General features: G+C 36.8%; 1 protein-coding gene across 7 annotated transcripts in view; it reads right to left on the bottom strand.

The window, feature by feature from the left end:
• The window catches only part of CLOCK (clock circadian regulator), a 125,661-nt gene that overhangs the window by 8,851 nt on the left and 91,136 nt on the right, over positions 1-25,674 (bottom strand). For 6 of the 7 annotated variants that reach the window (XM_053901564.1, XM_019469555.2, XM_019469547.2 and 3 more), the window contains 7 exons: positions 21,639-21,780; positions 19,401-19,501; positions 18,613-18,702; positions 15,133-15,285; positions 8,668-8,877; positions 7,687-7,892; positions 3,331-3,577 (listed from right to left, as the gene is read on the bottom strand). In XM_053901564.1, the coding sequence (XP_053757539.1) occupies positions 3,331-3,577; positions 7,687-7,892; positions 8,668-8,877; positions 15,133-15,285; positions 18,613-18,702; positions 19,401-19,501; positions 21,639-21,780 (1,149 nt within the window). The remainder of the gene's footprint in view (positions 1-3,330; positions 3,578-7,686; positions 7,893-8,667; positions 8,878-15,132; positions 15,286-18,612; positions 18,703-19,400; positions 19,502-21,638; positions 21,781-25,674) is intronic. The other variant, XM_019469563.2, reaches the window with a different exon arrangement.

Here is a 25,674-nt window from a genome sequence, read left to right as displayed (position 1 = left end):
GCTCAGGATATTTGTGAGTCTTACAGGATTACAACAGAGGCGTATTTGGAACCTGGTGTTATATAATCAGAAAAGTCAAATTGTGTATTTACTATCTACATAGAGGTGCATTTCTAAAGGGTATTGTCTACCTTATTTCTTCAGGGGTCCCATGTCTTTGGGATACTTTTTTCAGAAGGGAGGGATAAGAGAATGCTTTTTATTTATTTATTTTTGGGGGGCGGGGCAGGTTAATTTGTTTTAATTCCAGTATAGTTAACATAGAGTGTAATACTAGGTTAGCGATAGTGGTTCAACACTTCCATACAACACCTGGTATTCATCACAAGTGCACACTCCTTAACCCCCGTCACCTATTTCCTCCCCCCAACCACCTCCTCTCTGGTAACCATCAGTTGGTTCTCTATAGTTAAGAGTCTATTTCTTGGTTTGCCTCTTTCTTTATTCATTTGCTCATTTGTTTCTTAAATTCCACATACAACTGAAATCATATGGTATTTGCATTTCTCAGTCTGACTTGTTTCACTTAGCATTATACTCTCTAGCTACATCTATGGTATTGCGAATCACAAGATTTCATTTTTTTCATGGCTGAATAATATTCAATTGTGTACACACACACACACACCTTCTTTATTCATTCATCTATTGATGGACAGTTGGGCTGCTTCCATAATTTGGATATTGTAGATAATGCTGCAGTAAACACAGGGGTGCAAATATCCTTTCAAATTAGTATTTTTGTCTTCTTTAAGTGTTTTTACTTTATTTTTTTAATGTATTTATTTAAATTCAAATTAGTTAACATACAGTGTAGTATTGGTTTCAGGAGTAGAACCCAGTGATTCATAACTTAAGTATAACACCCAGTGCTCATCCCAACAAGTGCCCTCCTTAATGCTCATCCCCAACCTACCTCCTCTCCAGCAACCCTCAGTTTGTCTTCTGTACTTTAAGAGTCTCTTATAGTTTGCCTCTCTGTTTTTATCTTATTTTTCCTTCCCTTCCCATATGTTCATCTGCTGGGTTTCTTAAATTCCACAGATGAGTGAAATCGTATTTGTCTTTCTCTGACTTATTTCACTTAGCATAATACACTCTAGTTCTACCCATGTTGTTGCAAATGGCAAGACTTCATTCTTTTTCATCGCTGAGCAATATTCCATCGTATATAGTTATATATATACCACATCTTCTTTATCCATTTGTCAGTCGATGGACATTTGGGTTTTTTTCATAATTTGGCTATTGTTGATAGTGCTGCTATAAACATTGGGGTGCACATGCCCCTTCGAATCAGCATTTCTGTACCCGTTGAAAAAATGCCTGGTAGTACAACTACTGGGTCATAGGGAAGTTCTATTTTTAATTTTTTAAGGAACCTCCATACTGTTTTCCAGAGTGGTTGCACCAGTTTGCATTCCCACCAGCAGTAAAAAAAGGAACCCCTTTCTCCGCATTCCTGCAAACATCTGTTGTTTCCTGAGTTGTTAATTTTAGCCATTCTGACAGGTGTGAGGTGGTATCTCATTATGGTTTTGATTTGTATTTCTCTGATGATGAGTGATGTTGAGCAGATTTTCATGTGTCTGTTAGTGACATGGATATCTGGAAGAAGTGTCTATTCATGTCTTCTGCTAATTTCTTCACTGGCTTATTTTTTGGGGGGGGGTGTTGAGTTTGAGAAGTTCTTTATAGATTCTGGATACTAACCCTTTATCTGACACATCATTTGCAATACCTTCTCCCATTTTGTCGGTTGCCTTTTAGTTTTGTTGATGGTTTCTTTCGGTGTGCAGAAGGTTTTATCTTGATGAGGTCCCCATAGTTCATTTTTGCTTTTATTTCCCTTGCCTCCAGAGACATGTCTAGTAAGAAGTTGCTACGGCTGAGGTCAGAGAATGCTTGTTCTTTTAAGGACTCTTGTTCCCTAACAGATTTAGAAGACTGGGACCTTAAGGCAAGTTCTCTCCTTTTTTAAGGTTTTGCTCAATTCTCATTGAATATTATTTCCTCTAGATAATAGTTTATAACTTGTTATAAGTTCTTGTTATTAATTCACTTATAACAATAACTAGCCTAGTCATTAACAGCTACAGTATGGGCTTTAAGATCTACAGGACTGTCAGTATGACTCAGACATTTAGGCAACTAACCTTAAGTTTTAGCTTTCCATATCACCAGGTTAAGAACTCTACGTGCACCGTAACACGGGTGATAAATTAATAATGTGTTTATGCCTGAGTATACAATACTGAATCTTCTAATCACACCATATATTGTGGAATCCTAAAATTGATGATATGGTATGTATGTGGCTGGCCTACATGGAATGGTCTCCAGCACAAATCTAGGCTAGCCTACATTCAGAATTGCTCCCCTTAGGCAAGAAGGGAAAAAGCTGGATTTCCAGAAGTCATAATCTGCTACTGTGCACTCCACTGAGAGTACTGAGGTCCAGGAATTTATCCTGAAATCCCAGCTAACCCTACGTAACTTTCTTCCATATCCATTAGATAAGCATATATCCAGGTATCTATTGAGATACATGAGAAGATATGTGTCTACATTTTGGCTGATCTGAGTGTTTGCTACATTAATCAAGACAGTGCTGATAAATTTCAGCTCGTTATGTGCCTTGTAACTATGTTCAGTGATTTACATGTACTGTTTACCCATGAGATATCAACTATTAGCACTTCCATATTATAGATGAATTTTGGTAAATAACCTACCAAAGGTCACACAGTATATGGTACAGCAGTGACTCAGTCTCAGGGCAGCCTGACTTTAGAGCCCAAGCTCTCAATTATGACATACACAGCCCTCCACAGTATTTCTCCTCTGATATTAATTTACAACCAAAAAATCATTGTAAAATTTAATCCAACATAATAATTCAAGATAATGCCTATAACTTTTTTTTTTTTTTTAAATCCCTGTTGACATGCCTGCCCTGTAGAGTAGAGCATAGAATCTGATGGGCTGCTTACAAGGAAGAAAGAAAGGTGTCTGGTGAATTCTAGAAACTCTAGCCAGACAGAACTCTATATAAAGTGGCTTGATGTGTCGGTGGGCAGCAAGTAGCTCCTTATTTCTATCCAGTAGTTCAGAGAACTGGCCATGTCCACAGCAGTGCTAGAAGTCTTCCAGAGACCAGACAAGGGAAGAAATGATAGCTAGCTGGACAAGCTTTCTGTCCTTCCAGAGATTTAACTTGTACAATAAGCTTGTATGGATTTTTCGGATGATTTACAAAACTTCTCTTAATGTCTAATTTCATTATATGAAAGTAAGCGGGCTTGGGAGAGCTCCCATGGGCAAAATTACCTGTAAAAACTGCTGTGGTGGTTGGGTCAGCGGAGCCTGAGAAGGTTGCTGAACTGAAGCAAGCGGCTGTTCCTGGGAGTTCTGCTGCTGTGTGGCTGGCAGTGCCTGTGGCTGCTGCTGCTGGGTAGCAAACGTAGGGTAGGCAGTCACCACCTGCCCCATGAGCATTGTGCTGGGTACCATGACCGCCCCACAAGCTACAGGAGCAGTTACTAATTTGGTCACAAGCTGCTGACCTTGAGAAAATCTGTTAAGAGGAAATAAAGAGAAGAAGGGAAGTCAGAAAGATAAAGTATTCATTATAAAAGGCAGTGAGGTGAATACTTCTTTAATACCCAGTGATATTGCCAGTTTAGATTTTTAAAAGCTTTACGTTCCAATTTTGTTTCATGTTTTTAAAGATTCCTCCTGGGGCACCAGTAAAACAAAAATGTATAAGCAAAATGAAATGATCACAAAGCAAATACAAAGTTTCTGGATATCCATGTGCAAAAGAATAAAGTTGGGCCTTTACCTTACCCCACATACAAAAATTAACTCAAGAGTGGATTAAAGCACTAAACATAAGGGCTACAAGCATGAAACTCTTAGGAAAGAAAACAAGGGGAAAGTTTCACGACATTGGATTGGGCAATGATTTCTCAGATGTGACACTCAAAAGCACAGGCACCAAAAGAAAAAAAACAGATAAACTGGATATTAAAATTAAAAACTTCCATGCATCAAAGGACACTATAGTATCAACACAGAGAAAGAGAAACCCACAGAGTGGAAGAAATTATTTGTAAATCATATCATCTGATAAGGGGTAATAACTAGAATATATAAAGCAATCCTACAACAAACAATCTGATTAAAAAATGGGCAAGTATCTTGAATAGACGTTTTTGTAAAGAAGAAATAAACGGTCAGTAAGCAAATGAAAAGATGCTCAATGTCACTAATCATAAGGGAAATGTGAATCACTTCACTTGCACCAGGATGACTATGATAAAACAAACAAAATAACTAGTGTTGGTGAAGATATGGAGAAGTTGGGATACACACTGCTGAGAGGAATGTAAAATAGTGCAGCTCCTATGGAAAACAGATGGACTACTGCTGAAAAAATTAAGTACAGAATCACCACATGATCCAGCAATTCCATTTCTGAGCATATGCTCGAAAGAACTGAAAGCAGGATCTCAGATATTTGTACACAAATATCTGTTCACAGCAGCATGATTCAAAACAGCCAAAAGATGGATGCAACCCAACTATCCATCGATGGGTAACAAATAAAATGTGGTATATTCATACAACAGAATATTATTTACCCTGAAAAAGGAATAAAATTCTACCACACACCACAACACAGACAAACCGTGAGGACACTGTGTCAAGTGAAATAAACCAGTCACAAAAGACATGCACTGTATGATCCCATTTGTGTGAGGTATCTACAGTAGTGAAACTCATAGACTTATGTGCTTAGAAAGCAGAAGAGTGGCTTCTAGGAGCTAGAGGGTAGAAGCAATGGGGAATTATTGTTCAATGGGTACAGAGTTTCAGTTTGGGAAGAAGAAAAAAGTTCTGGAGACTGATGGTAGTGATGTTCACAACAGTATGCATGTACCCAATGAACTGTTGAAACAGTTAACATGTTTTATGTATATTTTACCACAATGAAAAAAGTTTTAAACCTGTTTAAAAAATACCTTTTTTCTTTTTATAAAATTACTAGGTACTTGCGAGTCCGATATATGTGTCCTCCGAAATGCACATTATTTTGCTAACCATGGATAAACTTACAGCTAAGCTATCATAAGGGATTTCTAAAAATCTCCCTAGTTTACAGAAGACATTTACACTGCAAATTGTATCTTATAAACATAAATGAAAATTAAATGACATTCCAACAGTGAATAAAAGTACCATCAATTTATACATTTATCAATGCAGTATAGTACTTACCATATTAGAAGTCACTAACATTCACTCCCTTCCCACCTTCCTTCTTCTATTTTAAAAATAATAATAATAAAAACCCTGGTGCCTGTTCAGGGAATAACATTATTTCTATTTGCCTCTTCTGTGAAATGAAGTTAGCTTCTCACATTGGTCACTACAGCAAGAAAACTGAGCTAAGCCTCTCCTGGGAAAGGAGCATAACTGCACTTATAAACTGAGGAAAGTACATAACGGTGTCCAACTTAGTACAAATGCACTTTATTATTTATGTGGTCTCCACAAGACAAAACCTATTTTTTTTGTTTTTGTTTCCTTTTCTTTTAAATTTATTTCAATTTTAGTTAACATAAAGTGCAATAATTGGTTTCAGGAGTAAAATTCAGTGATTCATCACTTACATACAACATCCAGAATCTATTTTTGAATCCATACCATATCTTTAAAATAAAACAACTCTTTTTTATGTATACTTCAGGACCAAATGTATTATTCAATGCAAAAAATATGTAAAAAAGAACAAAATATTTACATATGAAGAATGATGCCCAAAGAAAAAGTAACATTTGGAAAGTGTTTTAGGCACAGAAGTATTAAATCCTCAATTCTCTGTAAATCTTAAAAGAAATTAAAATCTGAATTGCCCAAACTGCTCACTGATAAAATGTGATGAGAATACTTCATCCATCTCTGGCACCAAAAGACATTCTTCAATCTACTTATGCTTAACTATCACTTCTGTGGCTTTGTATATATTGTTCCCTGAGCTGAGAACACCCTCCTGAGACTCCCTATCACATGTACACCCACAGCCAAGCTCTTTAAGACTCACGCCAAGTACCTCCTCTGTGAAGTTTGCCTTGACCACACTCCTCTCTTCACCTGTTTGCCTCAATCTATAAACCTGCTCACTTCCTCTTTCTAAAGACCTAAGCAGAAGTATTTATCATACAGTAATACTGATTTAACTTTTTATGGCTTCCTAGTCTGATCATTCTCAAGATGAGGAATGTACCAGCCATACTCACTTTAGTAGGCACTCAAATGTTCGCTGAAATATATATTTTCCCCTCAAAAAAAAAAAAAAAAAAGAGGTTCTACAAGTAGTTGCTAAACTGTATCCTCCAAAATGCACATCAGCATTCTAGACTAATGAAATTTTCCTCAGGCTTTAAAACGAACCCTCTAGATTTCTATGGAGCACATTCATAACATCTCCTTTCAGAATGTCAGACCTAAAAGTTGGACTTAACTTGAGGAACTAAGTTCCAAAGAGAAGCAAGTTCTCCCTGCTCTCACTGCCTCTGTGATCCTGCAGCTTCTTTACTCTCTGGAAATTATTGGATTTTAACAAAATCTATTACACAGTGTGATACAACAATAAAATTATAAAAGCAGCAGCCTACTTGTATTACAGTAAAATAAGTAAAAAATAAAAAATATTTTAAACAGAAGTTTTAAGACTATAGAGACCCTATAGTCATTAAAACATAGTTTCCCAATATATGAAATAATGATATTTCTTCAAAATACTTGCTTTTTGTTGTTGTTGTTTCTTTTGGGAGAGCGAGCGAGAGTGCGCGCGCTAGGGAGAGGGGGAGGGGAAAGGGAGAATCTTAATCCATGCTCAGTGTGGAGCCTGACACAGGGCTCAATCCCGAGACCCTGGAATCATGACCTGAGCCAAAATCAAGAGTTGGATGCCCAACTGAGCCACCCAGGTGCCCCCAAAATATTTGTTTCTAAGTCAGCTATTTGGACTGCCTACTAAAATAAGTCATGAATGGCTATTTTTCTAGAATGACCCACAAATGTTTAGTGTGCTTTTGAAATCAGACACCAAAGCTAAAATTCAGAAACTGCTCATCACCCCCTTTGCTACCTATAAGCCTTTGACCAAATTACTATAAACTCACTTTTTTCTTATCTGGGAAATAACAGACCCTAATACACATTTAAATAAAAAAAAGAGTTAAATGAGATAGTGTATTTTGAGCACCTAGTACAGTACTCAAAAAACTCAAGAAAGGTAAATTAATTTTATTCCATGACATATATCAACTATGCTAGTATCCACCCTAACCCCTGTTACTGCCTGAAAACTCAACATTTGTACTACAATGATGAAAGTTTCAGAGTGATACAAACCCTGCCACAAATCTTCTATAACGGTATGCCGTAGATGCCGGATTCTATAATATTTGGTAGAACATTTCTGGACCAAGAACAAAACTTGTTGTTGTCCGTTTATTATAAAGTCCTTAAACAATGAACATAATCTGCAATTTTATTTCAAATTCAAGAACTCTGGTGGGAGTTAGCTACAAACTGTTTTTTCAAATCAAATTACTGTTTTTTAACTAATCAATTTTTACAACTTTGTAAAAACTCATGAAATATGACAACTACCTGATCTGTCTGTCCTGAGTGAATGTAGTTACAGCAGTGCTCTGGGTACTGTTCTGTGGCATGCTAGATGGAATCTGGACCATGCTTCCAGCTGCCGGCTGTGAGATCACCATAGTGTTATAGAGCGGAGTGGTGAGTGTGCTCTGTGTCTGACTAGGAAGCGAGGTTTGTTGACTGTGCCCACTCAGTACATTTTGTTGACTCTGCTAGAAAACAGAAGATTTTACAGATAAATTAAATGAAAACATTTTTTCAGTAAATATACATACACTATTAGCATCATTCTAACAATAGCTGGCAAGAAAAGAAGAGGCAGGACTTGTTACTCTGGGAGAAATCTAATACAAAGGAAAAAGACTTATAGTAACTGAGAATGAATTAGTCTTCAATCCTTGCTTGAATACAAGGTATGATTTTAGAAAAGGAGCATGATCTTAACAGGGATGAAATAAAATATAGACGAGCAATTTCTGTTAAATGCCCAAAGTGAGTGACTAACATTAGACATCTTTATAGATTTCATTTGAAGAATTGGGATTTATAGTCACAGATGTATAACAATTACCTGCATCAAATTTCCTGGAATTTATATGAAATTTCTTAGAATATTGATTAAACTATCACTGTGCCCCAACTATAAAATTTTTAAATGTCAAAATACCGAAAGCATTTAACATCAACAATTTAACAATTTTGTACCAAATATTTTAATGATCACCCTCAAAAATAAAATCCTATTATTTTATTTATTTATTTTTAAAGTAGACTCCAAGCCCAAGGTGAGGCTTGAACTCACAACCCTGATATCATGAGACAATACGGTCTTACTGGCTGAACCAGCCAGGAGCCCCTAAACTAAACTTTCTAATTATTACTGTTAAAATATGGAATTATTCGAGATAGAGCTTCATTTTTGTTTCAGCAATAGCATACATTTCAATCACTGAGCACTCCATAACCCACTATACTTGATATCATTACCTGACTTGATGTACTTTGTAAAGTCTGCTGTTGTATCATATGCTGAGTTGTGCCAATGTGTCCAGTATTCATTCCACTCTGAATTTGGTTGGTTTGAACGACCTGGCCCTGCATACTTATAGGTGCAAGTTGCTGGATGTTAGATGAATTTCCAGAAGAAAGTTGAACAGAACCAAAATTCAAACCAGGGGTTGACTGCTGTAAAAACATCTTCAGAAATAAAGATCACATTGTACCGTGAGATCATGACCTGAGCCAAAGTCAGACACTTAACCAACTGAGCCACCTAAGCATTCCTACAAATTAAGTTTTAAAAGCAAATATCAGGATGGTCTAAGTCATTCTGAATGAATTAGCAATAAATACAGAATAAAACATAATTCATATTCATTCTTCCAGTTATCCTAACTCTATCATGTTTCCAATTGTCAGAAAAAAGTGTTATAAATTTCAAAACCTCTACTTGTTTGAACACTTTACATGTTGGGGACCATTTGTTTCATCAGATGACATTACCCTAGCTCAGTGCTACTCAAGGCCTATGGACCAGAAGAGATCCAACATGGTGGAGAAGTAGGGGGACCTGAAATTCCCTCATCCCTCAAACACAGCAGTATTGAGGCCAAAGGACTTTGAATTCCAAGAGTCCGGGCTGCATAGTGACAAAGATGTCTCCAGGGACCCACAGGGACACCTAGCGGGCCACAGGGCTACTTCAGCAAACAAATCAAAGCACACCTAGTGGAGGGTCCAAAACATGACTACAAGTAGGGAGATAAAGCAACCAGAATCACAACAACAGAGAACAAATAACACACTCGAAAAAACACCTCCTGAAGGGCCAGGCTCTGGATAGTGTATGACCCCTCTTTAATATAGTAGTGCTCCCAGGTGCAGGCCACATAAGTTTTAAAACACATCAGGGACAGAAAACTAGCCAAAATGATGAAACGGAAGAATTCCCCTCAAAAGAAATTCCGGGAAGAAATGACTGCTAAAGAATTGACCAAAACAGATATAAACAATATAACTAAACAAGAATTTAGAATAATTGTCATAAAATTCATCTCTGGGCTTGAAAAAAGCATAGACAGAACACACAGAAGACAGAACACAGCAGAGAATCTACTGCTGCAGAGATGAAGGGACTAAAAAACAGTCATGATGAATTAAAAAATGTTGTAAATGAGGTGCAAAATAAACTAGAGGCGGTAACAGCAAGGATTGAAGAGGCAGAGGGGAGAATAGGTGAAATAGATAAAATTGTGGAAAAAGACGAAGCTGAGAAAGAAAAAAATTCTGGACCACAAGCAGTGAATTAGAGAACTAAGTGACTCAATGAAATGGAACAATATTTGTACCACGGGAGTTCCAGAAGAAGAAGAGAGAGAAAGGGGCCAAAGGTGTGTTTGAACAAATCACAGCTGAGAACTTCCCCTATCTGGGGAAGGAAACAGACATTGAAATCCAGGAGGCACAGAGAACTCCCTTCAGATGTAACTTGAATCAATCTTCTGCATGACATATCATAGTGAAAGTGGCTAAATACAAAGATAAAGAGAGATTTCTGAAAGAAGCTAGGGACAAATGGGTCTTAACCTACAAGGGTAGACACATAAGGGTAGTAGGAGACCCATCTACTGAAACTTGGCAGGCCAGAGGGGAGTGGCAGGAAATGTTCAATGTGCTGAATAGGAAAAATATGCAGCCGAGAATCCTTTATCCAGCAAGCCTGTCATTCAGAATAGCAGGAGAGATAAAGGTTTTACCAGACAAACAAAAACTGAAGGAATTCATCACCACTAAACCAGCCCTACAAGAGATCCTAAGGGGGACTGTGAGTGCAATGTTTTGCAAAGACCACAAAGGACCAGAGAAATCATTACAAGCATGAAACCTACAGCTAACACAATGAGTCTAATCCATATCTTTCAATAATAACACTGAATGTTAATGGACTAAATGCTCTTATCAAAAGACATAGGTTATCAGAATGGATAAAAAAAACAAGATCCATCTATTTTCTGTCTACAAGAGACCCATTTTAGACCTGAGGACACCTTCAGATTGAAAGTGAGGGGATGGAAAACCATCTATCATGCTACTGGAAGTCAAAAGAAAGCTGGAGTAGCCATACTTATAGTAGACAAATTAGATTTTCAACTAAAGGCTGTAACGAGATGAAGAAGGGCCTTATGTATGACTACAAGGTCTACCCTTCAAGAAGAATTAATAATTATAAACGCTTATGCAATGAATTCGGAAGCACCCAAATATATAAAACAATCAATCACAAACATAAGCAATCTTATTGGTAAGAATGTGCTAATTGCAGGGGACTTTAATACTCCACTTACAACAATGGACAGATCACCCAGACAGAAAATCAACAGAAACAATGGCCCTTAATGATACAATGGACCAGATGGACTTGACAGATATATTCAGAACTTTTCATCCTAAAACAGCAGAATATACATTCTTCACAAGTGCACACAGAACATTCTCAAAACAGATCACTTACTGGGTCACAAAACAGCTCTTGATAAATATAAAAGAATTGAGTTAATACCATGCACAGTTTCCGATCACAATGCTATGAAACTTGAAACCAACCACAGGAAAAAGTTTGGAAAACCTCCAAATGCATGAAGGTTAAAGAACATCCTACTAAAGAATGAATGGGTCAACCAGGCAACTAAAGAAGAAATTAAAAAATATATGGGAACAAATGAAAATGAAAACACAACAGTCCAAACCCTTTGGGATACAGCAAAGGTAGTCCTAAAAGGAAAATACACTGCAATCCAGGTCTATCTCAAGAAACAAGAAAAATCCCAAATACAAAATCTAACAGCATACCTAAAGGAACTAGAAGCAGAACAACAAAGAGACCCCAAGGCCACCAGAAGAAGAGAAATAACAAAGATCAGAGCAGAAATAAACAATACAGAATACAAAAAAACCAGAACGGATCAATGTAACTGAGTTGGTTTTTTGAAAAAATAAGCGAAATTGATACATCCCTAGCCAGACTTCTCAAAAAGAAGAGAGAGGACCCAAACAGATAAAATCACAAATGAAAGAGGAGAGATCACAACCAACACCACAGACATACAAACAATTATTAGAGAATACTATGAAAAATTATATGCCAACAAACTGGATAATCTGGAAGAAATGGATAAATTCCTAGACACTCACTCACATAGTACCAAAACTCAAACGAGAAGAAATAAAAAATTTGAACAGACCCATAAGTAGTGAAGAAATTGAATCAGTTATTAAAAATCTCGCATTAATTAAGAGTCCTAGGCCAGTTGGCTTCCCAGGGGAATTCTACCAGACACTTAAAAGCAGAGTTAATACCTATTCTCAAGCTGTTCCAAAATATAGAAATGGAAGGAAACTTCTGGACTCATTCTAGGAAGCCAACATTATCTTGATTCCCAAACCAGACAGAGACCCCACAAAAAAGGAGAATTACAGGCCAGTATCTCTGATGAACATGGGTGCAAAAATCCTAAACAAGATACTAGCAAATTGAACTCAACAGCACATAACAAGAATTATTTACCATGATCAAGTGGGATTCATTCCTGGACTGCAGGGCTGGCTCAATATTCACAAATCAATGTCATATATCACATTAATAAAGGACAAGAACCATATGATCTGTCAACAGATGCAGAAAAAGCATTTGACAAAATACAGCATCCTTTCTTAATAAAAACCTTCAAGAGAGTCAGGTTAGAAGGAATATACCTTATCATAAAAGCCATAGATGAAGGCCCACAGCTAATATCATTCTCAATGGGGAAAAACTGAGAGCTTTCTCCCTGAGATCAGGAACACGACAAGGATGTCCACTCTCACCACTGTTGCTTAACATAGTGTTAGAAGTCCTAGCACAAACAATCAGACAACAAAACGAAATAAAAGGCATCCAAATTGACAAAGAAGTAGTCAAACTTTCGCTTTTGGCAGATAGGATACTCTACATGGAAAACCTGAAAGACTCCACCAAAAGGCTGCTAGAACTGATTCATGAATTCAGCAAAGTTGCGGGGTACAAAAATCGATGTACAGAAATTGCCTGCATTTCTATACACCAATAACAAAGCAACAGAAAATCAAGAAATCGATCCCATTTATAATTGCACCAAGAACCATAAAATATCTAGGATAAACCTAACCAAAGATGTAAAGGATCTGTATGCTGAAAACTATAGAAAACTTATGAAGGAAACTGAAGACACAAAGAAATGGAAAAACATTCCATGCTCATGGATTAGAAGAATAAATATTGTTAAAATGTCAATACTACCCAAAGCAATCTACAATCAAATGCAATCCCAATCAAAATTGCACTGGCATTCTTCTCAAAGCTAGAACGAACAATCCTAAAATTTGTATGGAAGCACAAAAGACACTAAATAGCCAAAGTAATGTTGAAAAGGAAAACCAGAGCTGGAGGCATCACAAACCCAGACTTTAGCCTCTACTACAAAACTGTAATCATCAAGACAGTATAGTCATTGGCACAAAAACAGACACACAGACCAATGGAATAGAATAGAGAACCCAGAAGTGGACCCACAAATGTATGGCCAACTAATCTTTGACAAAGCAGGAAAGAGTATCCAATGGAAAAAAGATAGTCTCTTTAGCAAATGGTGCTGGGAGAACTGGACAACAACATGCAGAAGAATGAAACTAGACCACTTTCTTACAGAATACACAAAAATAAATTCAAAATGGATGAAAGACCTCAATGTGAGACAGGAAACCATCAAAACCTTAGAGGAGAAAGCAGGCAACAATCTCTTTGACCTCAGCCGCAACTTTTTGTTCAATAAGTCTCCAGAGGCAAGGGAAATAAAAGCAAAAATGAACTATTGAGACTTCATCGAGATAAAAAGCTTCTGCACTTCAAAGGAAACAATCAACAAAACTAAAAGGCAACCGACAGAATGGGGAAAGATATTTGCAAATGATGTATTGGATAAAGGGTTAATACCCAAAATCTACCAAAAAACTTACTAAACTCCACACCCGAAAAACAAATAAACCAGTGATGAAATGGGCAGAAGACATGAATAGACACTTTTCCAAAGAAGACATCCAGATGGCCACCAGACATATGAATAGATGCTCAACGTCACTCATCATCAGGGCACTACAAACCAAAACCACACTGAGATACCACCTCACACCAGTCAGAGTGGCTAAAATCAACAACTCAGGAAACTACAGATACTGGCAAGGATGTGGAGAAAAGGGAATCCTCGTGCACTGTTGGTGGGAATGCAAACTGGAAAACAGTGTGGAGGTTCCTATCCTACAACCCAGCAATAGCACTACTAGGAATTTATTCAAAAGACATAGGAATGCTGATTCACAGGGGCACGTGTACCCCAACGTTTATAGCAGTGCTTTCAACAATAGCCAAATTATGGAAAAAGCCTAAATGTCCATCAACTGATGAATGGATATAGAAGATGTGGTTTATATGTACAATGGAATACTACTTGACAATGAGAAAGAATGAAATCATGCCATTTGCAGCAACATGGATAGAATGGAAGGTATATGCTGAGTGAAATAAGTCAGTCAGAGAAAGATATCATGTTTTCACTCATATGTGGATCTTGAGAAACTTAACAGAAGACCATGGGGGAAGGGAAGGGGGGAAAAAGTTACAAAAAGAAAGGGAAGAAGGCAAACCATAGGAAACAAATACAGAGAACAATCTGAGGGTTGATGGACGGTGGGGGAGAGGGGAAAATGGGTAAAGGGCATTGAGGAGGGCACTTGTTGGGAGAAGCACTGGGTGTTATATGTAAGCGATGAACCATGGGAATCTACCCCAAAAACGAAGAGCACACTTTACACCCTGTATATTAGCCAATTTGACAATAAATTATATTGAAAAAAAAAAAAAAAAAAGGGCCTGTGGACTGCTGGTTCTTCATCACCTATCATTTATAATTTATGGCATGAGACAGAAGTAGTTTTCACTTAAAGTTTCCCTTCTCCAAAATACTAGTCTGACAGATGTAACTTTAGTGGGTCAGTAGATTGACCAAATAAGACTAATTTGAATCATACCTACTGATATTTCACTAAAACAATGACTGATGATTGATTTCTAAATTCTGTACCAACATGTACCTAAAAGTCTATATAAAATATTATTTTCATATTATGGGTATAAGCTTACTAAAAATAAAGACTATACAAGATGAATCTAATCTGGAGAAACAAGGATGTTGATGGAAATATTCTTAGGAATGAATCAGACTATAAATTCAATCATATTGAGTAGGTAACCAATGAGTATTTACTGAACCAAATTGATGAAATGTATTTCTTGCATCTCATTTTTAAGTAAGAAAAGTCAATTTTATTAAGAAACCAAAATGTGAATAGCATGCTTTGTTGTATTCAAATATAATAACTTACCTGCAGCCCTTGACCATGGACCATTTGAAGTTGTTCTTGAATTTTTCTTAGTTCTTCTTGTTGCCGATGAATGTTTGCCTCTATCATCCGTGTCCGTTGCTCTAACTGGTCTTTTAGATGCTGCATGGCTCCTAACTGAGCTGAAAACTGAAACTGAAGTCCCATGTTTGGAAAAAGTGTAACATATTTTAGAATCACTTATTCTTCGTAATTGTGCAATGTGAAAAATAAGCAGTATATATCATGAGTTAAAAATGTTATACCAGTTACTAACGTATTGCCTCTTGGCTCCTAATTCACCCACCTTTGCTTAGCTTTGTGCTACTGGAGCTGGACCTTATAAACATCTTCCTTTGTCAGTGGACACAAACTTAGTCATGTCAGTAGATGGAGCTAGAGGGATACTGCAAAGGGAGGTGGCTTTCCAGCAAGTCCCACTGGCATCCTTATGGGAAGCTCCCCAACAAATTTTGCTGGTACCCCAGCAGGTGGCTTCCTGCCCTCCAGCCCTGGTCTCTGGCACCTCAGTGAACCTCCCTCTCATCCAGTGGCTACAGCCACACCAACCCCAATGGGAACTGAGTTTCAACCTAGCCTGGAGGAAGAAGTTTAGGAGGTTGGGAGAGTTTTCCAAGTTGTTCCTTCTTTGCATACTGTACTCTCCTTTTCACTTGCAGTTAGTGGCTGCCCCCTACATCCATTATGCCTGTATTCTTTAGAATTCCCTGTTACCAGTTAATATATTTTTTTATATTAGCCCTATTCAAATTTCCGGTATGGCTTCTGACTGCTGACCAGATCTTGACTGATTATGAGTATACACTGGCATTAGAAGACCAGAGATCATATTGTGGCTCTACCATTTCCTAGAACAAGTTTCTTAATCTCTACCATTTAACAAATGAAAAAGTAGCCGGTTCTTAGAGTTACTCATATCAAATTCTGTCATCCCTACAATGTCCTCTTTGTACACACTTGAAGGTTATAAAAATCTAAACAGATAACCATATTTTTACTATTTCCTTTTTCTCAAAAATTTTTTTTAAATGTTTCTTTATTTTTGAGACAGACACAGAGTGTGAGCAGGGGAGGGGCAGAGAGAGAGTGAAACACAGAATCTGAAAGCAGGCTCCAGGCTCCAAGCTGTCAGCACAGAGCCTGACGCAGGGCTCAAACTCACAAACCACAAGATTATGACCTGACCTGAAGTCGGACACTTAACCAACTGAGCCACCCAGGTGCCCCTCACATTTTCAACTGAAGCTGTTCTCAGACAAGTACAAAATGTAGGCTTTTAAAGACTAAGCAATTATGAATGAATAAGTGCAGACATGAAAGAAAACACAGTTATTCTACTTCCAGGAGTTTCAATCTTATTTCACTATGTTTTACTTGAGTCATAAGCAGCTTTTATTTACTACTGCTTGACATTTAGCCACACTTAGCGATTCATCACTTAAGTCTATACAGGCTCATTTAACTCTTTCTATGAATATTTAGCACAGGATATAGTATACCAAAAAGAATTTCAATTTATTGGAAATGTGCCTTAATCTTAAAATAGCCTCCCATAGTGAACTGCATCTAAAAGTGAGAAATGCTCTCCCAAAAGCTTTTTTTCTTTATCTTCAAAAGTTTGTACTGATACTGAATACTACTTTTCAAAAAGTATACAACTCAGACTTCTAAAGTTGACAATAATCATATCTTACATTAGATTACACTAGGTATGAGAAAACATTACAAATTTGTACTTGAGCTCTGCCTCTTAAAAATATTATTCAAAATGTTGTATTTATGTCATACAAATATATTTTATCCTAACAAAAGTTATTTATACCTTTGAATAAACTTTACATTGACATTACTTAAAGGATTTCTATTAAATGCAAATAAGATATAAACAGAAGGCAGAATAACAGGAAAAAAAAATCTCAGAACTAAGAGGCAAAGTGGCTTTATCACCCAACAAAATATGAGGTCTGGATAGTTATGAACATTTTTGACATAGCAGGTATTACTAAATTTCATGAAAATATCCCTTTAAAATGTTAAGAAATAGTCATCCAGTATCTTGAGATTAGTGAACTAATAATATTGAAAGTATGCCTAAATATTTACATAAAAAATCTGTTAACCTTCAGAATAAAAAGCATTGAGGACTCGATGATGAAAACTACTGCAACTACAGATAATATTTAAGCACCTTATATAATCATGTTACAGGAAGTCAAGGTTATGGTGTTTAGATAATTTACAACATTGTCAATATACTTGTACAGGTGTCATATAATGGCTAAAATTATATATAGTATAATTTAGATAAAAACCATGTAAGATAAAGGTATTTTCAGAAAAATGTTTTTTACCTATTCTTAACTATCATTATTTGAAATACTGTTAAGTCAAGGTATATTTAACACCAAACAAAACAGTTTGGATTATTTTTACCACTACCTAGTATTTTTAATGTGTTTGAAGCACTGAATGAATAGAGAGTCATAAATTACAAGTTAGAAATTTCTAATCAAAAGTAATTTAGTGTCAATTTTATAAATACCTATTCTTTTGTCTCCTTGCTAATTTCTGTATGTAGGTCTCCTTCAGGACTGAGCCCAAGCAACAATTCTTCCAGAAAGTTTTCATTCACTTCCTCAGGCTGCATTAGGGGTCCATCTAATGTGCTCACATATCAGCCTATATACCTTGGGCACAGACTATACAATATTGCACTGTAGTTATCTGTCATTCCTTCTAGATGTAATAAAATCTTACAGTACATGTATTAATATTGCGAGCACCTGCAATATCTCAAGAACTCAATAAATGCCCTGTGTATGAATGAATATATGAATAAAATTACTTGATTCTTCCACTATCCATAGGAAGAACAAAATGAACAGCTATATTTCATCTTTAATATCCTTCTATTTCTATCTGTAGTGTCTCTCAGTGGAGTATTATAGCATATTAGGCAGGATAATTCTTTGTTGTACAAAACTGTCATGCATCTTTTTTTTTTTTTAATTTTTTTTTTTTAACATTTATTTATTTTTGAGACAGAGAGAGACAGAGCATGAACGGGGGAGGGTCAGAGAGAGAGGGAGACACAGAATCCGAAACAGGCTCCAGGCTCTGTGAGCAGTCAGCACAGAGCCCGACGCAGGGCCTGAACCCACAGACTGCGAGATCATGACCTGAGCCGAAGTCGGACGCTTAACCGACTGAGCCACCCAGGCGCCCCTGTCATGCATCTTTCAAGACAAATAGCATCCCTGGTCCTTGCCTATGAAGGGCCAGTGGTACCCAATAATCACTGACAATCAAAAATATCCCCCAGACATTATAAATGGCCACACATGAGATTCACTGCACTAAAAGTATGTATTTTTAAAAATCTCTATTACCTTAAAAACCATTTATCGTTTTAAAATACTCAACTGTTTCAAACAAACAAACAAACAAACAAACAAAAAATACCTGGGACATGCCTTGTGGAATTGGTAAATTTGCAGCTTGAGACATCACTGGTTGTGTTAATGACTGACCAACAGACTGGGAATTTATGGACTAGGAGCAAAATAAAAAATAATGAGTGACAATTATACCCATCCAGAAGTAGTTTCACCAGAAATACCATTTCACCAGAAATGGTATCTTTATAACTGAATTACACTTTGCCTCATGCATTTTTAGCTGAGTGCAGGCATGCATGTTTCCCCCTCTACACTGGACATGCCTATTCCCTATTTATCCTTGTATCTTGTAAGGCATCTGCCACATTACCTTGCATGGGCTCTCAGTAAAAGTTAAAAGACAGAACTGAAAGTGACTGGTATTAGAAATTAAATATAAAATGGCTCTAAATTATTAATTTTTCTTATTTTTTATTTAACTTTGGTGGGAAGAAGAAAGAGAGAGAGAATCCCAAGCAGGATCTGTGTTGACAGCACAGAGGGGCTCGATCTCACCAACCGTGAGATCACAAGCTGAGCCAAAATCAAGAGTTGGACACTCAAATAACTGAACCACCCAGGTGCCCCGATTAACTTCTATTAATTAAAATAAATATCTAATGTTTTACCTGTAAAATAGTCAAGAGCATATGTTTAAGAACTACTTCACAAAAAGGAAAGATCTCGAGTGTTATTTATCAACAGCTGTGTTGGTCTTTATAGAAAGGGATAACAAATTAATGAATTTTAAGGATTTGGATGATTTTTTTCCCTTTTAATAACTCTGTATTCAGAAGAATACTGAAGAGTTACCTGACTACTAAATGATGACCTCCTTGGTGCCATCTTTTCATGAGCTGGTAAATGCGGTCTGGGAGGAGTGCTAGTATCTGTTGGGATCTTTGTTGGTGTTGCTGATGTCAGTCAACAAAAACAAAACAGTGTTAGTACTTTATAAAATAAAATTTCCAAAGATTAATCTCAAAATGGATTTCAGTGAATAAAAATGATCTTTAAGTTATTTTTCTAAATTATTTAATTAAAGTGAAGTCTATGACAATAAGATGGCTCATTTGAATTACTTTTTTCTTAAGGACAAAATAAATATTTGAGACAGGAAAACTTTGAATTTAAAAATGGTTACTACTCCTATAACTCAATAGTAAGAAACCTAATAACTCAATACAAAATGGCTTAAGGACTTGAATATGGACATTTCTCCAAGGAAGATCTACAAATGGCCACCAGCATATGAAAAAATGGTTAACATCACTCGTCAGGAAAATGCAAATCAAAACCACAGTGAGATACCACTTCATACCTGGTAAGATGGCTATTATCAAAAAAAGAAAAAAAAAGTGCTGCCCAGAATGTGGAGAAATTAGAACCCTTGTACACTTAAAATTGGTGGGGATGTGAAATGCTGCAGCCACTGTGGAAAACAGTAATGGAGGTTTCTCCAAAAATTAAAAATAGAACTACCAAATGTGATCCAGCAATTCCACCTCTGGGTATTTATCCAAAAGAATTGAAATCAGAATCTCAAAGAGATATTTGCACTCCTATGCTCACTGCAGCACCATTCACAATAGCCAAGATGTGGAAACAATCTAAATGTCTGACAGGTGAATGGAAAAAACAGAATGTGGTAATATACATACAATGGAATACTATTCAACCTTAAAAAAGAATGGAAAATTTCAAGATATACAACACGGGTGAATCTTGAGGATGTTATGCTAAGTGAAATAAGCCAATGATGTAAAAACAAGTACTGCATGACTCTATCATATGAGGTATCTAAAATAAGCAAATTCATTGAATCAAAGACTAGAATGGTGCTTGCCAAGGGCTGGGGGCATTGAAGAAAATATGGAGTTACTAATCAATAACATCTCCATTTACTACAATGAATAAGCTCTAGAGGTCTGCACTACATTGTACTTATAGTCAACAATAGTGTATCGTATGGTTAAACATTTAAGAAGGTAGATCTCATTTTAAGTATTCTTACTGCAGTAAACTAAAGGTTTACTTTAGGTTGCAAGAAACTGTAGTTTTTGAGGTTTAGCAATGCATTCCTAATTTACATTCATCACTATGTTAATGAGTATGTACTGATTTACACTGATTTGCATTTTGTACCTCCCTCCATTAAAAGCATAAAAGTATAATTTCTCTTTTATAAAATGAGAAAAACAGCTACAAAGGAGAAATTTTTTTCCTAAGGTTTCAGAAATTCTATGTTTAACCTCTTTAATGTTCTACCCATGGTGTTAAGTGGTTCCAACAACCTCCTTTTCCTTATAATATATAGTTTTAATACCCTAGGAAATGAAAGGGCTTAACTCTTTAAACAAAAAGAAAAAGGTTACTAATTCAATGATAACTATGCAAGTCTTCATTTAAAACAAGAACTAAAAAAAACTCTCAAAAAGCAAACTTAAAGAACACTGACAGGTTCTACCAGTAAAAAAGGAATAAACAGTTTTGCTTTATTTTTTGAGGGATGATTAAAAGCAACATAACAATACCAACACTACTACCTAAATATTTTACAGGCTATTTTATAAATAATTCTTTGTTAAATGTGAGCAGTGTGCCTCTTGCTCACTGGAAAAGTTAACAGAGTTCAGAAATGTAAAACTAATCATTTTTAAGTAGCATTTTACCCATATTCCTTCCTGCCTTCCCTCTGGAAACCAACCAGTCTGTTCTCTATATTTAAGAGTCTGGTTTTTTGTTTGCCTTTTTCTTTATTCATTTCTTTTGTTTCTTAAATTGGCAAAGGGGATTAAGAGTATACTTACTATGATGAGCACTAAATAATGTATAGAATTGTTAAAACATTATATTGAACACCTGAAGCTAATATAACATGTTAATTATACTTGAATTAGAGTGTTTCTAGCTTTTTAACAAACAATACTACAGTAAACTTTTTCATGTAAAAATAATACTAAAGTAGCATTTGATGAAAAATGCTGACACGAATAACAATTTAGAAGCACTCTCTTGAAAGAAAGTCTGCTTTCAAGCTAGCGTACTCACAGGAAGGGTCTGAGACTGCTGTGTGAGATGATTTTCTTGAACTCCGGGAGGAAGCAGAAGGAGTTGGGCTGTGATCAAACCTTTCCAAGGCTTCTTTGAGACTGACTGTGTTTATACGATTATCGGACCCAGAATCTTGGCTCTAAGGAGACAGTAAAATAAATGTTTTCTGGTAGTTCAGTTATCCAAAGTTAGCAATATAACTGGCTACTTTTCCTTCTCCAAATCAGTTTTCACCCACAACAAGGCAAAGGTACCTGTGTAATATTTACCTCTGCAATATTAGGTAAAGAAATAAAAATTTCTGTTCTACAGTCAGAAATTTTTTACTTCATTCTTTATTTATAGAAACAGATGCAACAGAATGATTAAACTCTTTGTTAATTTCTACCATACACAAAAATTAACTGTCATGAATCAAAGACCTAAACATAAGAGCTAAAACTATAAAACTTTTAGAAAAAAAGGAGAAAACCTTTATGACAGTGGACTGGGTAACGACTTCTTGGATGTGACAACAAGCACAAGCAACAAAAGTGCATCAAAGGACACTACAAACACAGTGGAAAGGCAGCCCATGGAAGGGGAGAAAACATTCACAAACCTGTATCTGATAAGGAATTAACACCCAGAAAATATAAAAGAATCCTACAACTGAATAGCAAACATCCCCCCAAACAATCCAATTAAAAAACATAGGTCTTACATATATATTTCTCCAAAGAAGATACACAAATGGCCAGTGAACACACTGAAAAAATGCCCAGGGCACCTGATGGCTCAGTTGGCTAAGCATCTGACTCTTGATTTCAGCTCAGGTCACCATCTCAGTTCCTAAGATTGAGCCCCACGTCGGGCTCTGCCCAGCTTTCACTCTCCCTCTCTCTCTGTCCCTCCCCCACTTGTGCATGCACTCTCTCTCCCTCTTTCAAAATAAATTAATTAAAAAGAAAAGTTGCGGGGCGCCTGGGTGGCTCAGTCGGTTAAGCATCCGACTTTGGCTCAGGTCATGATCTGGCGGTCTGTGGGTTCGAGCCCCGCGTTGGGCTCTGTGCTGACAGCTCAGAGCCTGGGGCCTGTTTCAGATTCTGTGTCTCCCTCTTTCTCTGACCCTCCCCTGTTGATGCTCTGTCTCTCTCTGTCTCAAAAATAAATAAATGTTAAAAAAAAAAAAATTTTTTTTAAATAAAAATAAAAAAAAATAAAAAGAAAAGTTGCTCAATGTCACTAATCATTAGGGAAATGCAAATTAAAGCCATGAGATACCACTTCACACCCATGAGGACTATTATTTAAAACAAAAACAAAACAGAAAATCACCAGTGTTGACGAGGATAAATTGGAACCTTTGTACACTGCTGGTGAAAATCTAAAATAGTGAAGCTACTACAGGAAACAGTATGACGGTTCCTCAGAAAATTAAATAATTACTACATGATCCAGTAGTTCCATTTCTAGGTATATACTCAAAAAAATTGAACAGAGTGACTCAAACAGGTATTTGTACACCCATGTTCATAGCAGCATGATTCACAATAGCCAAAAGATGGATGCAACCCAAGTGTCCATTGCTAGATGAATGGATAAACAAAATGTGTTGTATACATACAATGGAATATTACCCACCATATCAAAATCTCCTGTATTCTCAACCTCATCTTTGAACATCCATTTGCTTGGCTTGCTCTAACTAAAAGCTAGCTGTCTATAGAAAACACCACTTCCTTGCAGGACTTTTAAGTGGTGGCTATTTTCTCTTTCACAACCTTCAGATCGCTGCTCTGGAGGGGTAGAGAAGTCCTCCTCCTCCTCTTTCCACAATTTTCCCCTTTCCTCCTTTTCCAAAACTCACAGCCAGAATCTCATATTATCATTATATGACTATCTCTCATTGGTACAGTTATCTACTGACCCTTATGGTCACTCCTCACTAAGTACCTGTATTAAAATTTCTGCTCCTGGCTAAGTCTACCATCAACTTATTCTTAAATCCACGGTTATCAACATCAGTATCAATTCACATGTTCATCATCATGTTTTTGCTCTTCCTTGATGTCTTCTCCCACAAAGATCTTCATTTCCACCTGTCCTCACTCATTCTTACGATCATATCTTAGACCTTATCATTACCAATAAGATTAACCTTATAGGGCTCCTGGGTGGCTCAGTCGGTTAAGCGTCCGACTTCAGCTCAGGTCATGATGTCATGGTTGCTGAGTTCAAGCCCCGTGCTGAGCTCTGTAATGACAGTGTAGAGCCTGGAGCCTGCTTCAGATTCTGTATCTCCCTCTCTCTCTGCCCCTCCCCGCTCATGCTTGCTCGCGCACTCTCTCTCTCAAAAATAAACTAACATTAAAAAAAAAAATTAGGGGCGCCTGGGTGACTCAGTCGGTTAAGCATCTGACTTCGGCTCAAGTTATGATCTCATGGTTTGGGCCCTGTGTCGGCTCTGCGCTGACAGCTGGGAACCTGAAGCCTGCTTCGCATCCTGTATCTCCCTCTCTCTCTGCCTCTCTGCCACTCACACTCTCTCTAAAAAATAAACATTAAAAAATTTTAATTAAAAAAAAGCAAACATAGGCAATATATACACAATTGAGTGTAGCTGTGGAATTTGATGATATAATTTTCATGTGTCACAAACACCATTCTTCTTTTGATTTTTTTTTTTCAATCACTGAGAAACATGTGGAAACCATATTTTTAGCTTGTGAGTGTTATCAAACCAGGCAGAGAATGAGATTTGACCTAAAGATCACAGTCTACTAAACCTCTCTATCATTAAATGATCTTTCCACTAAGCCCAATCTGTCTACTTGTGGCCTGGATCCCATCTTCTCTCCCCTGCTCAAGAACTTTGCTCTAGCATTTTTTTCTCTATCTCTAGCAGTAATTCTCTCTCCATCAGACCATTCTTACCAGTATACGAACATGCTATTATTTCTCCCACCTTAAACATCAAAAGCTTCTTTTAAGCCTATTTCTTCCTAATACTCTTCCACTCCTCTCCTTTTTGTAGGAAAACCTTCCCTACTCACTGTCTCTAATTACCCTGTCCTAGGAATTTCTCTTTTAAGCCCACTCTAATCAGGCTTTCACTCATATTGCTTTCCACCCAATCTTTTCTTATTGATCAATGAATACTTGTTGTTAAACTCAGTGCACACTTCTCAGTGCTCACCTAATTTAACCTATTTAAGGTGAATCTGACAAAGCCGACTGTTCACTCCTCATGGACACACTTTTTCTTGGCTTCTAGGAAAACTCAGTTTCTCGGTTTTATTCATACCTGACTGGATATTTCCCTTCAGTCTCCTCTGTGACTGATTCTTCCTTGTTTCTTTCATATCTTAATGATGGAATGCCCCAGTGCTTAGCCCTTGGGGTGGGTGGGTGAGTGTGTGTGTGTGTGTGTGTGTGTGCGTGTGTGTGTGTCTGTCTCTCGCCATTCATTCACCTGGTGATCATATTTGGATTCATGACCTTAAAACCTATCTACACATTAAAGTTTCTCAAAAATCTATGTCAAGTGGACCTCTTCCCTAACTCCAGGAGGACTGTGGTGGTTAAGAGTAAATACAGTAGGAAAGTACACATATGTGAAGTATACTTGGAAGCAGGGCTAGTTGAATTTACTAGGATTGGACACTGGCATGAGAGAAAAAGAAGCAAGGAGGAACAATCTCTGTATTACTTTTAGTTTCAATAAATTCAAGGTACCCTAGATTTAAGCACTTTTCTCAGAAAATATGTTTTATAAAATATACTGGATCTTTTTCTTCTAAGCATACAAAGCCTCTTTGAAAAAACTCTTTCACATGGGATCCATGATTGCAGAAAACTTGTCCGGGTTATTCACTGCTGTATTCTGAGCATCTAGACCCCTATCTAGTACTTTCTGGCACATGGAAAGTACTTAATAAGGTTTGTTGAAAACTGAATAATACTCCCCATATCAACCCTGGCATGCTGCTTATTTAACTCACTTTTTATTCTTGATTCTTTTCATTCCACTATTTTCTACAGGTCAAAAACA

The sequence above is a fragment of the Panthera pardus genome, unplaced genomic scaffold (assembly GCF_024362965.1).
Source record: "Panthera pardus isolate Hobbes unplaced genomic scaffold, ASM2436296v1 HiC_scaffold_13, whole genome shotgun sequence".
NCBI classification, from domain to species: Eukaryota; Metazoa; Chordata; class Mammalia; order Carnivora; family Felidae; genus Panthera; species Panthera pardus.
The sequence above is the reverse complement of the archived record's forward strand: the minus strand, read 5'-3'. Positions and strand labels throughout refer to the sequence as shown.